The 14,463-nt window shown below is 38.1% G+C and overlaps 1 protein-coding gene across 3 annotated transcripts; it reads right to left on the bottom strand.

Moving 5' to 3' along the window:
- Positions 1–632: 632 nt before the first annotated feature.
- LOC149820827 (26S proteasome regulatory subunit 6B homolog) lies at positions 633–8,920 on the bottom strand. Of its 3 annotated transcripts, none has more exons than XM_089982673.1 (6): positions 8,341–8,920; positions 4,491–4,721; positions 3,409–3,567; positions 3,028–3,180; positions 2,101–2,184; positions 633–986 (listed from the first exon to the last, which is right to left on the bottom strand). In XM_089982673.1, the coding sequence occupies exons 1-6, from the start codon at positions 8,827–8,829 to the stop codon at positions 852–854; spliced, it is 1,251 nt and encodes a 416-aa protein (XP_089838799.1). In that variant the 5' UTR covers positions 8,830–8,920; the 3' UTR covers positions 633–851. The 3 variants fall into 3 exon arrangements, with proteins under 3 accessions (XP_089838799.1, XP_089838800.1, XP_089838801.1); XM_089982674.1 differs by having other exon boundaries at positions 3,028–3,162; positions 8,341–8,917; XM_089982675.1 differs by lacking the exon at positions 3,028–3,180 and having other exon boundaries at positions 8,341–8,917.
- Positions 8,921–14,463: the final 5,543 nt, after the last annotated feature.

The following is a 14,463-nucleotide window of genomic DNA, read 5'->3' on the forward strand; positions in this document are numbered from 1 at the left end:
AGTATAACAAGTTGTAAGATTTAGCATTCAGATTTACATAATGAAAATCAATTTGTTTACATAACGAAACCTTACACAAAACTCACTGAAAGGACACAAGTTTTGCTAATCCGACAGTGAAGGAGAAACACCTAGAAGGTAGATGCAGCCGATGGTGGCAACAATGCTCCGACTATGATCTGACGATAGTAAACAATGAAAAGGGGTGCTTCGACGGCATCAGATGAGACGACGTCAAAGGCTGCATCATTCACAATATAAACTCCACCAATGCTCCCTTCTGCCCACTAGGGATAATTTCCCATTTGGATGAAGCCTTATAGCAAAGGCACGCCGTGGGTATGGAACTCTAGACCTCCTTCAACTGAAAGCTTTAAGCCAGGTGTGCACCAACCTTGTGGTCGCATATGTTCATCAATGATCATGAACCAACCATTGCCATTTGTCTTATGATATGCCCATAAAATTAATTGATGATTACACTTTCTAAAAAGTGGGAAGTCTGTCTGCCACATCTAAATATGAGGTGAGACATGTTTCTCTCTCAGCATAACCACCCTGACACTGCCAAGAAATTAAGGCCACAAAACAGAAACAAGCCCACATCCAGACTAAGATAAATGACCAATAGTGTAGAAATGTGCAGTACCAGAGATCTAACAAATAATTGAAAATAATAATGTGAAACAGCCAATGACAAATATAGCTGAATTGTTGTTCACTGCGTAGAGTATTCCATTCCACAGATATTTACTAACATTTTAGCACAAGTTGTGAGCTCAAAAAAGATCCTAACCACACCAATCAAAACCATCTGACTCTTTCTCTATTTGAAGCTCGAAAACTTTGGCCTACTTATAGAAATCAAAGTCCGTGTCTGGCTTCTTGACGTTTGTTCTATAACCCTTTTCAAAATCCTTCGGCAGAATTACATACCGGTTCTTGCGCACAGCATGCATTCCAGCTTCCTGACATATTGCAGCAATCTGCAGCAAATTCACAAGATCAGGCAAGTTGTTGATAAGCAACTGAAAATGAACAGAAGACACACCAATATACCATGAATCTCGAACCAACTGAAGGGACTAGAGACATAAGACTTCAAACATGTATGCGACCATGAGTGCATGCACGCAAATATGTGTGTTTGTGTGTCTTGTGAAGCATCTGACGTTAACAAGTTCACTGAATTGTTTCAGTCCTACAATTTGATAAATACCATTTTCGGTTCGCATCAAAGCCTTCGTAGCAAATATATAAAAAGAACATGTACCACTGGATAGAAAAGCTCTATATTTACAGAGCATAACTACTAAATGTAAATTCTACTTTATGAATAATGAACAAGGTACCTTTAACAATCAAAGGTACCACATCGATATTTCAGGAATTGTGACAGCGGCAGAACAATTTGATTAACTTGTTAGTATTCACTAAAGAATCATAATATAATATGTTTAAAAAGCGACACTTCCTCTACCAATATCGCACTTAACATAATAAACAAGACAGTACAGAGTCTCCATGTATTCCCTCTACCAACATCGCACTTAATAAAAAAAACAAGTCCTCACATACAGACCCGACCCGACTAGCTATAACATTAAAAACAAAGAAACAAAAGCATCACCCACTTTTATGAAATACCAAAAAGATAAAAACACCGCATGACAATGGTAGACACCCAATATATATACACAATTATCACTAAAAAAACCTTAAAACAACAGGATAATAAGCTAAAACACAGGGAAAGAGACAAGAACATTGCTTGAGCATGGTATTGAATAGAGCCTGACATGAGCAGATGCATGTTGACCAACTAAATCTGAAAAAGATGTGAGCCATTTACATGGTACGGGTAGACATGACTAAAGAGAGACTTATAAAATAGAATACATGCGTGACCCACCACAAAATGAATGATCTCACAAGAAGACTGTCAAAGGAATGGAACCGAGAACACATAAACGAATGATAAGAAAATACTTTTACACCAATTACAGCTATGTGATTTTATTATCTTCCAGAATAAAGAAAGCAAAGGGAAATAAGGAATTAGTGCTATCCAAGTCTACAAGGTTATCATCAAGGGAGTACCTCTGCAGCACTAATTTTGTCTGGACGAGAAACATAATCTTCTAAATCAACCTCATCACTTAAGTTCATCTTAGCAGTGCAAACCTGTGCATGTCAAAGGATGCAGGGTAAGTGACATACTAAAGTTTACCAAGTTTTAGTCACGTTAAACTGAATCAGCAAAGAAATTCGCTTAACAAGATTCATAATCACAATAACATTATCACGATCCAATTAAGAAAGAGGAGCACCTTCTTATTGATAGTAACTAGTAATCAGGCAGATAAAAAACAAACAATATAAAAAACGTGTGTGTGGGCAAATATTTGGTTAAAGAGCTGTATATATTCCATCTAACCCATAGATGTGTCCAACATCGTTTATAATTATTTGTAGGATAACACTTCTGGTTGTGTTTTTCCAATAAAACACATTTTTGAATCATGAAATTTTGGTAAAGTTGGGCTCATGATTTTTGAAGCACTTGAAGAAACATGCTCATATGTCACAATTACATGATCCAAAACAATTTTCTACTAATCATGGAGATCATATCTGTAGGGTTTGAACAAAAAAAAAATCCTTTGAAAAATATGAAAACATGAAAGTTTCTAGTAGATAGGACATCAGGTCCATCAGACAAAATATTAACACTACACAGACACAGACACAGACACAGACACACACATGTGGAAGAAAGATAAATGTGCTTTTAGTATACAAAATTTGTGATGAACTGTTCATATGCACCTAGCTTGCATGACTATAGAAAGATATTTCTGCCTACAAAGCACAAAAACTCTGTCGAATGTTAAAAAGCTGAAAAAGGATCACATATTAAAGACAATCACGTCCGTGATAGGATGAACAAGTTCTGAGAGCCTGCTGCTTTGACCCAAAAATAGCCCAAACAATAGACTTCATATCTATTCAAAACTCACGACCGACCTGAAAAACAAGTCTCTTTTGCCGCCTATCTGGCAAAGGGAATTCAATCTTTCGGTCAAGTCTGCCAGGACGAAGAAGTGCTGGATCTAGCGTGTCAGACCTGTTTGTTGCCATGATCACCTTTACATTCACAGTCTGGTCAAACCCATCCATCTGCAGAAACATTTAATTAGATGCAAAATTCAGTTTTCTGCAGCTATAAATTCAAAACGGTGCACGCAAGTATACACATGCATGAATGAACACACATCATATGAATGAACACACATCATGCATGTAAGCATTACACAACCAGATGCACCTGAACCCTAACATATTTTGCATGCCCATATCAGATGGACTGGTTACCCAACCCCTTATTGCTTTTTAATTATAACACACCTGATTTAGAAGCTCCATAAGAATTCTCTGAACTTCTCTATCAGCCCCCGTCTGGGCATCAAAACGTGCAGTTGCAATAGCATCAACCTCATCAATGAAGATAATAGCAGGGGCATTCTCTTTTGCTAGGCGGAAGACATCCCGGACCATTCTTGGACCCTTCATACAAGAGCAAGTTCAATCAAGACTGATGACATCTTTGCAATATGGACCAGGATCATGGAGATGCATCATGCATCAACAAGTTACAGTGTTTCAATAGCACCTGGTGATATGAACAAAGTTTAATTGTTTTATTGATTATGACTTTTTGCATTAATCATTTCAAAAATACCATCATCAAGCCTTGAATTAGTACGCACCATTAACGGCACTTCAGATAACTAATATAGTCCTTAAACGATTGCAGCTAATGTAGTCCTTGAACAATAGCAATCAAGCTTATCTATTCACAGAAGCTTTACTGTGATGCACTTCCTCGCAGTTTATATCAATACAGGGTACTGTGAAGCTTTAGAAATTTTCAACAGTAAAAAAGAACAAAAACACACACAAATATGTTGAATTCAGCAAAATCCAAGATCATTTGTTTCAGTAAATTCACACAACAGGAAGATATGCAGATCCATGGACCACATGAACATCAAATTACCATGTACATGAGGGGCCAAGCCACATAATGTGTTGATATTACTGTGGAAACAAAAATTAATCATCATGGTAATGTACAAATAAAAAATATCAGGATAATTCTGCACACCTTAATAATTACCATATACTCCATAATCCAAGCGGCCTGGAATATTCAAACATGCATTTTGCATAGTGAAAATGACGTGCATTGCAAGTTTGAGCTAGGTAACCACAAAAAATGTCATGTCTGCTTAACCTCATTGTGCATTTAGAATTCAAAACTCCAGGCATATACAAAAAGCTTTTCAGATAATGTATCTCCATCATTATAAGAGAAATACTTGAAAGGATCAAAGAATGGTTCCACATAAATGGATTTACTCAAGAATCTAATGCTTAGGCAAGAGAAAGCACATGAAGTGTAAGCACAAGCAGCACAATAGGCATACCTCACCCAAGTATTTCTGAACAAATTCTGAACCAACTACACGTATAAAGGCTGCAGTTGTGTGGTTTGCGACGGCCTTGGCAAGCATGGTCTTACCCGTACCAGGAGGCCCATACAGCAGCACACCTCGAGGAGGATCTATGCCTATTTGCTTATATAACTCATGGTGTGTTAAAGGCAGCTCAACAGCTTCACGAATTTCCTGCTTTTGTATGTCACAGCCACCAATGTCCTGTACAAACATAAGAAGACCTGTCAAGATCTGAAAAGAAAATGGAATCTTGAATCCAATTGAGCTGAAAAAAGAGCAGGCATTCTGCTAAAACCTAAGCAGCCCATCCAAAGGCCACAAAGAATCATGTTAACAAAAACTATCTGGAGTATGCTGCAACAGAACTATTTAGCAAATCATACAAACAAACAAGACACCATACTTGGGTCCTTCTTGTGCTAACGTACATAAAACCACAAGACAAATAACTGCAGTTAAATCTAACAAAGAAATATTAACACGGATTGAAAATACCAAGCACGGTTACTGTATTCCTTGTAATCCTCAAAAGTTCTGGTTGCATAACTTGCATTCTTAAAACCTAAACTGGTCTGGAGAACAGCATAGAATCATTGAAATTACTCCATATTCCAAGGAAAAGATAAACCAAGAATAATGACGACAAACCTTCTACAATCAAAAAAAAAAAAAAAGAACAAAATTCAAATAACAAGAGAGTTGCTCTAATCAGATAAAAATCTAAAGCTGCTTCTAGAATTTGTTAAAAAAAATTACAAAATAAAATAACAAAAGTAGCAGAACAAAAGTTGGTGAATGAGATGAGGAAACTTACTGAATATGTAGTAGGCACTTCCAGACAAATGAGTCACCATATTGCAATACTGTTACAAAACAATGCATTTATGATGACAATTTTCATGCCCTGATTTATGATTTTTATTTCATGAGCGCGCACACACACACACACACACATCTGTGTGTAGTATGGTCGCTGTCGTATGAAGCATAACCACATTGTGTCCCATTCTGCATCAGTATCTATGTGACATAGTCCTCAACTTTCACAAATCTTGAGATAACACCTATTAAGCTATCATGTCATAAAGTTCTGCTCCCACTTTTGCAATTCTTGATCCAACACCTAATAAGTTATCATGAAAAAAAAGTTATCGCTTTCATTGACGGTTTTAGGGAAAAAAAGAAAAGGATGTGACAATCACTTCCATTCCATCACAGTGGAATGATCCAAGAGAGATCAGAGTACAAAGAAGTTTATCTACCTTAATTAACCAACCGATCAAGTTTCCGCATACAAAGTGATTCACATTGGCGAGCTGTGTAAATTACCATCAACCATCAAAATATCCAACTCCGACCTTTATAATGAAACTCATACAATCTTTATCACTTCATTTCTTTGATACTCACCTTCCAGGCGTTTTTCTCATCAAAGGGTTACTTTGGTCAACAAGATGTCCAATCCACTCATTTGTATCCCAATCAAGAATTTTGAGGCCGGTAGGATTTCTTCCAGAGCCCTTTCTAAAGGGTTGATTCCAGGAATCAAACTTAGCAAAGTTCGTAGAATAGCAAATCAGTTGCCTCTCATTAGGTGCACAACCTTATTGCTCGACATACAGATTCTATCGTTTTCATTCTACATTTTTGTGTGTGACTAGCCCAAACTCTAAAATCACTAGTTACAACTTACAAGGTTCCGCCTCTTTTTTTTTTTGAGAGAGAAAGAGCTAGTTATCTTCCCATTCCAAACCTTGTTTCATCATCTGTCTTCATCATGTTGTTCAATCATTCAAAAATGTTTAGTAGGTGCCAAGGCCTCTTTCAATGTCTATGACACAAACTTCCTTTGGCTCCCTACTATGACAACCAAAGGTGAGAAAACAGCTGACCCATAATTACTAGAACAACCTACCGCAATAAGTCTGCAAACACCACACAAAGATATCACAACTCTATCAAAACGAATGGCCTCCAGGAGGAAATAAAATGACAGTTGACTGCAAGAAGCAACAAGTTGTTGTAGGCAAGAGATCAAATCCATGAACTTCGTCTGGAGCATCTTGGAGGAAGATGAGCAATTGAAGCAGAAAAACAAAGATCCTTCCCATTTATCACTAACCCACAATAACACAGCTGAGTGCCCAGAGTAGGGACTTGCGGGGTGATTGAGCATTGTAAACAATTATCTATATCAAGAAAAGAAATCTGATGATAGGCATGTCAAGTGATCATTGACATAATTGAGCCTTCTCCACTTGAACTTTACTGTAAAGAAAAATCTCTTTCAGTAAGAAGAACTGTCCTGGCCTGATGAACAGATATACTTTGTTAGTATGCTGATGAAATCTATGTAAAATGAAGGCATTTTTTATTCCATGAAAGAAATCCAAGCAGATGCAGTTAACCAGCAAGTTCTGCCAAGCCTACACATGTATATCCTAGACTACAAAAGGCATCAAGTGACTTTCTTAGCCAACCCATTGTCCAAAAAGAGCACAACCAGTGTCTCCACTACAAGTGTAGCCTACACAGAGACCAACCCTTAGTTGCACCACGAAGCAGGCCTTAAATCAGTCAGTAATTTATAATGTTGTTACATCAAGAAGAACTGGGCATGCAATTTCTAACATTATATCCTCCACTAAAATAGAATTAGGTGCATTAACAGTAGAGCTAGGGTGTGTTAACAATAGAATCAGGGTGCATGAATATTGATGCACCTCTTGTAGCAAACAAATTGAACATTTGCAGTTCCTATGATTCTACTCCTACCAACAACGAAACTAGGATGATAATTCCAGATGTTCTGTTCTTCCTAATTAGAAAATTAGAGATTGCTGGCCGCAACCGCAGATGCACTACCATCCCCAATAAGAAGAAACAGTGGCAGAACCTGAGTTTGACACCTAGTTATCATTCCAAGAAGACAATTTAAAGCTTCCAGTTTACCATATTCCACTAATCTTGTCAAGAAAAGCAAAAGATCCCAATGTGATTCCAAGAAGTAATATACAGATTCTGATTTCCAACATTTGTATCACTCCAAAGACAAACTAGAGTTTATGTTCTGGCATCATAATTCTTCCTTAACAAAAAATGGGCTTCTTGATTTCTATCATAGTAACCTTCCCAAAACCAGAATCAAGGGTTTCAGTTCCCAACATTGCAAACTTCCCAAATACAAAACTACAAGTCACAATTTCTGGCATCACAATCTTCCAAAGAAGAAAATTCGGATTATCAATTTCCATCTCTCACAAGATAATTATACTTCGCAATCCCCAACACTCCAATTTTTGCAACGAGAAAAACCTAGTGTTTTTCATTCCCAACATTCTAACCTCAAAAATAAATCTAGAACTTGTAATGTCTAATCTCCACAATCACCCTATCTCCAAATACTAATACTAATACCAACAACAACAATAACGAGTTCCAAATTCTCAAAATAAAATCAATGTAGTAATAACGAAATCAGATTTGATCTCCCCAACAACAAAAATTAGGGCAAATTCCATCCTCCAAATCATTCCAACAACAAATCCGGGGCCTTCCAAACCCTAAATTAACACACACACACACACACACACCAAAAAAAAAGTTTCTCAATTCCTACCATCAAAAGAACCAGGATTTAGCAATTCAACCTCAATTTCAACAACACCAAAAAGAACCAAAACAAGAAAAGAAACAAAAACAACAACAAGAAGAACCATGGGCGAATCGCGAAAAAAGAAGAAACAAAGACAAAAGAAAAAAGGGGAATTATGGTTTTTTGTTCGCGGCGGATCCGATCAAAGAGGGCAAGCAAGCTTACATTGTAGGTGACGTCGGGCTTCTCGGACTGGCTGAGAAGGGAGATGGAGGAGTCGGCCTCGGGCGGGAGGACGTCGACGAGGGCGTTGGAGTGGCGGTGGAGGGCGACGGAGGCGGAGGGCTTGAGGAGTTCGCGGTTGATGGTGCTGAGGATGCGGACGTAGTAGTTGGATCCCGTCGTCGACCCCACGATCCCGTTGCTCCCGTCCACCATCTCCATGAACTGCCCGATGACGAGCGGCACCGACTGGATGCGCTTCACCTCCTCCTGCGCCCGCAGAAGCTCCCGCTTCAGGTTCTTCTGCTCGTCCTTCACGTACTCCTCCTGTATGTCTATGAATTCCAGCTGCCGCTGCAGCGCCTTCAGCCGCGAGTACAGATCGTCGTCCTCCGGAGAATCCCTCGGGTGGTGGTGGTGGTTCCGGCCGGCACCCGCCGGCAGATTCGACGACGCCGGCCGGGGGTCCAACACCATCGCCGACGCGGCCATCTTCTTCTTCTTCCTCTTCCTCTTCTCTTTTTCCGGTGGGTTGGAGATCGGAAGGGGTTCCTTCTCTTTGATTTTAATTTTTATTCTCTTTTGCAGGGTCGGTCGTTGGGAAAGGGGTCTCTCTTAACTAAACTCTGATTTTGTTGTTAATATCGCAGATGTTTTCAAATTATCTGTATTTTAACGGGTGATCTTATGGACGATATGTTGCCTAAATGGCAATCTATTATCAATCAATGTAGCTCTTGTTTCGAAAAAATAACGAGATATTAACCGAATATTTACGTGATAAAAAACAAATAAGTATGTTTTAGTATTTTTTTAAAGTTGATATTTGGGGAGATTTTAAGAAAAGACAAAGTTTAATTTATCGTGAGACTTTTACTTCAATGAGAAATTCATGCTGTCCATGTACGTGTAGGGGTGTCAACGGGTCAGGTTTGGTTGGGACCCAGGTGGATCCAGACTTGAAACAATTTTTTGGGTATGATATTGGGTCCAAACTCAGGTCTAAGCGGGTTTACTATAAGAAAAACATACATGGACCCGATAAGAACTACATGAATCATACCCGATAAAACCATATTTTTTATCATTCTTACATTTAAAAATTGCAGGTCTTAATCATAACTCGGGTCAGGTGCGGGTCTGCTATAAAATTTCACAAACTATACCAGGGTCCATGTATTAAACGAACCTTCGGGTTTAAACTGGAGTCTTAATTGGGTCTTCTTATTTATCACCATACCTGGACCCTATAGTATTTGGTTCGGGTCGGGTCCGGGTAAACGAAGCCCGCTGACAACCCTAGATATGTGATACTATGCTGCACAAATACTCCATTTTGACTGTCATTCCTTATCTCTTTATATACAAGTTATATTTAAAATTTCATAAAAATGCCCAATCCTTATATTTGCGGCTGTGTTGAGGTCACACAGATGTGACAGGCTTAGGGTTTTTTTTTTTTTGATAGGCAAAGTGGGGTTAAGCAAGCAGACCCCACCCCAGAGCCGTACCTGTGTTTTATGGGGCCTCAGGCGGAGGGGAAAAATGGGCCCCCTATTAATAGTAGGAGTTCGGGGGCAGCACCTCCGATTTTTTTTAAAGAATCAAAATAACAATAAAATTTGCATTCACATTAAACAAATATAATATGACAGATATTTATATTATATTAAATAAAAATAGGGGAGCTCGGGCCTTAAAAATGAGCCCCTAAATTTTTTTTGGGCCCAGGGGCCCTGAGGCCCAAGCCTCATTGGCCTCTTTACAGGTCCGGCCCTACCCACCCCACCCTCACCGGTTACACAACATACCATTGGGTTTTGAACTTGCAACATCCCAACACATGGTGACGGACACTAACAGTTCCTACCAAACAAGTGGAACCCTTGTTCATTTCGTTTCTTTTTTATAACCAGACCTTCGTCCCGTGTTCAATTCCAACTGGGTGTTCAGGTGCCTTTAACTAGTGAGCTCCATTGGTGATCCCACCTAGAGTTTACCACCCAAAGAGCAGGTTCATTAAGTGACTCGGTTCCCCCCCCCCCCCCTTTTTTTTTCCCTTTTACTCCCTCCACGACTTCATCTCCCTTAGGCAGCGTTTGCATGTCATGGAATGGAGTGCCACAACACCCCCTTCCGTGGATTCCATCGCCGCGGAATTGGAATTGAAACTCCCCCCACGGGAACCATTTCCGCAAAAAAAACCACCTCCAGCGTGTAAAATGACACACTCATTGAGGGTTTTCCGCAAAAACGCTTGTTTCCAGTGTTTGTGTTGTTACCATGGGCCTTGTGGAAACACATACCCATCAAAGCATTTTCGCGAAACACAACCCACTTTTAGTGACACACAAACACACTGTTAATCTCCATTATCTGGTGATTTTTTAAGGAAACTGATTCCTCGAACACATTTTAACAGTCTTTTTTTCTCTTTTTAAGATGGAAGGTATGTTGGGATTCACGGTGGATATTTGAACGAATCTGAATGCATTTAGTTGGATTTAGTAGCCAAAGTATGATCCAACTAATCAATGGATACTGACTTGGTAATGAGTTTTGCACACAAATTTGAGCATGAGATAGAATAAAATCAGAATTCGAATATAAGTAAATTCAAATAAAGTAGTTGGATCTGGATTCAGCTTTAACTGATGCCCAACTGACTTTGAATCTGATTATATGATCGATCCAATTAGGTTAGACTCAATAATGCCTAGATCTGATCCATTTACATCCTTAATGGAAGGTGATTTAAAAGTCATTCCATGGTTCTCTAGCCCATAGCAAATAAAAAATAAAATGGAAACGAGAAGAGGAAGTAAAAAGTAGTATAAAGTGGAAAGCATGAAAGGGTTGTGAAGCGATCATGCAAGCACATGAAAAATGAAAATAAACGTGCTCACATACGTGAGGCAGAGTTAAGATGGTTCGACCAAGCGTTCGTCTAAGTCCACTGAGTCACTGATTTTCTCTCTCTATGTCTCTTCAACAATTTTCAGAGATGAGAGGTTCCTTCCTTTAATAAGCTAGGAATTATTGTCTCCTTAAGATAAGGATTGCAATTAAGTAAGTTGGTCATCTCTAGAAGTTTTTCTGTTCCATTTGGTGTTATCTCCTTGTAGGAGTCGTGTAGCACCAAAGTCATTCTTAATAGTTTTTCTCAACTTCATTAGGAATCTCAACTACATGTTCGCTATCTATCCATTTGATGTATTGGACTTCATTTGTAACATCAACAGTAGAGGAGGTCATGAGAGTCCTCGTGGAGGTAGGACTCTTTGTCTGAGTTGCCCTTGGAGTCTAGGTAGCTGGTTTTTTATTTGGGTCTGGATTCGATATTGGATCTGGATCTAATTTCACGTTAACAACCCCCATCAAGCTCAATGGTCTAGAGAGGGTGCTGAGCTTGTCCCAAAGAAGATTAAACCAGGTACTAGACATCCGCTTAGTCATAAGATCAACTAGTTGATGCATGATATATACTGAACCCTAAACATGTTTCTTACCAACATGGTCACGAATAAAGTGATTATCAATATCAATATGCTTGGTTTTGCTGTGAAAAACAGGATTGACAGACAGATATGAAGCTCCAATATTGTCACACTATAGAGTAGGGGGTATTGAAATGTTAGCAGATCTCAAAGTAAAAATGTTAGCCAAAGAAGCTTTGCAACAATGTTGGACGGAGGATGATATTCCGCCTAAGTGCTGAATCGAGTGACAATTTGTTTTTTGTGAGTAGACCAAAAGTGTAACGCCCCAAATTTATATAGAAAAAAATCAAGATTTTTTTTTTAAAACCAGTGAAAGGGTTATCCGTTTGCAAAATCGAATAAACTTGAGTGAGTTACAATCAAACCACAAGACACACGTGATTGAAATAGAGTTCTAAACAAACCATTCATTAATGTAACATTCAATTATAATAAAATCAAAGTCTTAATACATTGTTAAAATACCTAAAATGCCCAAGAATCAAAATATGAGCCAGGTATTCAGGAAAAGAGCGATGACATCCATCCTTGCATCACCACAAACATACCACATCATCAGCTTATTCATTGCCTAAAAAATGGTAAAAGTAGGGAGTCAAAGTGTGCTTTAATAGGTAACACTCTGCCATACAAGCAGAAAAATAAATTCTAAATACACAAAATATGCAATGTACATATTAATCAATTATATATCATAGATCCAGATTACCTACACACATTTGAGCATACAGGTAAATAAACAACATTAACTTACTCTTTAGCATAGTACATGCATTCAAACTTGTCAGCAATTAAGATCATGCATTATTGCATACAATCATTTCATACATCTCAACATGTGAAACATGTAAACCAGGTGAACCTTGTCTCTAATGCATTGTTTCTTTTTTCTTACACTGTAAGGGTATACTCTTAGGGACTCAACTTCTATCTAACCAATCTGATGGGGTGGTGGTGGTCATTATGCCATGTATTTTATTAACCCCATGAACTCAGAAAGATCTGTAAATGCCTATTGAGTCAGCCAACCGTCGAGAGATACTCCAATGGTCCAAAAAATTAATTTCTACTCTGCAGAGTCATGGATCTACCAACCTAGGCCTTATCAGGTAGTCCTGGTTTTCTACACCAAGGATGAGAAATCAGAGAGATGCCTCACTCTCCAAATTAATCATTTATTTCCTTGATCGTGTGTATCATCTACTCTCTCTAAGGTAGACACTGATTTGAACATGTACTTACTGTTGATTAATTAAACTCACAAGTCAACTCAAGTGCTTCAGTACCAAGGGCCTTCAACTCGAGCCTCCCTCATGATGCTCTTACAAGAAAAATATAAACTCATTCAAGCCAAGCCCTCAGTAACATATCCTCGTTTTGGGATACTCTCAAGCAAAACTCGTGGTAACACACTCCCCTCTAGAGTACCCTTTAGCCATACCTCACTTGATGTTAAAGAGTGTATGTACATGTATTATAATTATTTATTCAGGGTATGCATAAACACCACAATGGTTCCACCAAACCCAGCATCATTCTCAAGTCATGTGCACGTAGAGTCCCTCATGACCCACGTCTCATCCCACATGCTTTACATACATCTTTTAACACAATGTATGATGCCCATGCCTATACGTAAACCATTTATGCATAATTTATGAAATTTATCGTTATACATGGCTTATCCCATCATGATTCATCACATTAAGTAACATGACATTCATCATAATCATCATGCGTGCACTTATCACGCTACCACATATCAATTTTACACATTTCATAGACTGTATACATATTCATACATGACTATGTGCATGTGAGCATGATAGGCATTGAATCACATAGGATCATAAAACATACTTAAAACAATAATTAGCAGAAATTACCCTATTGTTACAGGTTCTATCATGGCTCATACAGATCTCTAATAGTCAATAAAAAATTTTAGATAATGTGTACAAGTATCTCCTAACTTCTTTAATTTAAATATCTAAAAAATCTTTTAGATTTTTACTATAGAAATTCCCGGTCTGAAAATGGTTTTTCTATCAATAGACACAAGTGCAAAATTCTACTCCCTAAAAAAATAGTGATTTAGCACCCTATCCAAAGGTCTATAATTTTTTATTTTTTTTTGATAATAGCCTTATCAGTTACCTTTCAACTGAATTTATTTTTGTTGAAAAATTCCTTGCCAATATTTTGAAATTTATAAAGGACTGAACCCCTATCAGGGAATTAAACAAGTCCTAATTTCCTTTAAGTAACAAATTCTCACCAACTTAGATAAAGTTCAGTACTTACTGGCAAGAGTTATAATTTTTTACTTATTTTTCGTGGGATGCTCAAGATGTCTAACACATACCCAAAAATCAGCTGAAAAATTCATATAACAGATTTATGGATTTTTCATGGTAGGATATACCAGATCTGGTTCTGCACATAGGCCAAGTTTCTTGTTTCGTGTTACAAAAACTATATCCCTCAAACGATAAGCTTTCTGGCTAATCCCTATGTACTGAGACTTTGTGTATATGTCTACATGACCCACGTAAAAGGATTTCGTTAGAATCTAACTCATTTGATCGTTATGATTTTTCTACCGACGTTGTTAAATTATGAAACA

This window comes from Nuphar pumila, chromosome 12 (genome assembly GCF_984573655.1).
Source record: "Nuphar pumila chromosome 12, dmNupPumi1.hap1.1, whole genome shotgun sequence".
Lineage (NCBI taxonomy): Eukaryota > Viridiplantae > Streptophyta > Magnoliopsida > Nymphaeales > Nymphaeaceae > Nuphar > Nuphar pumila.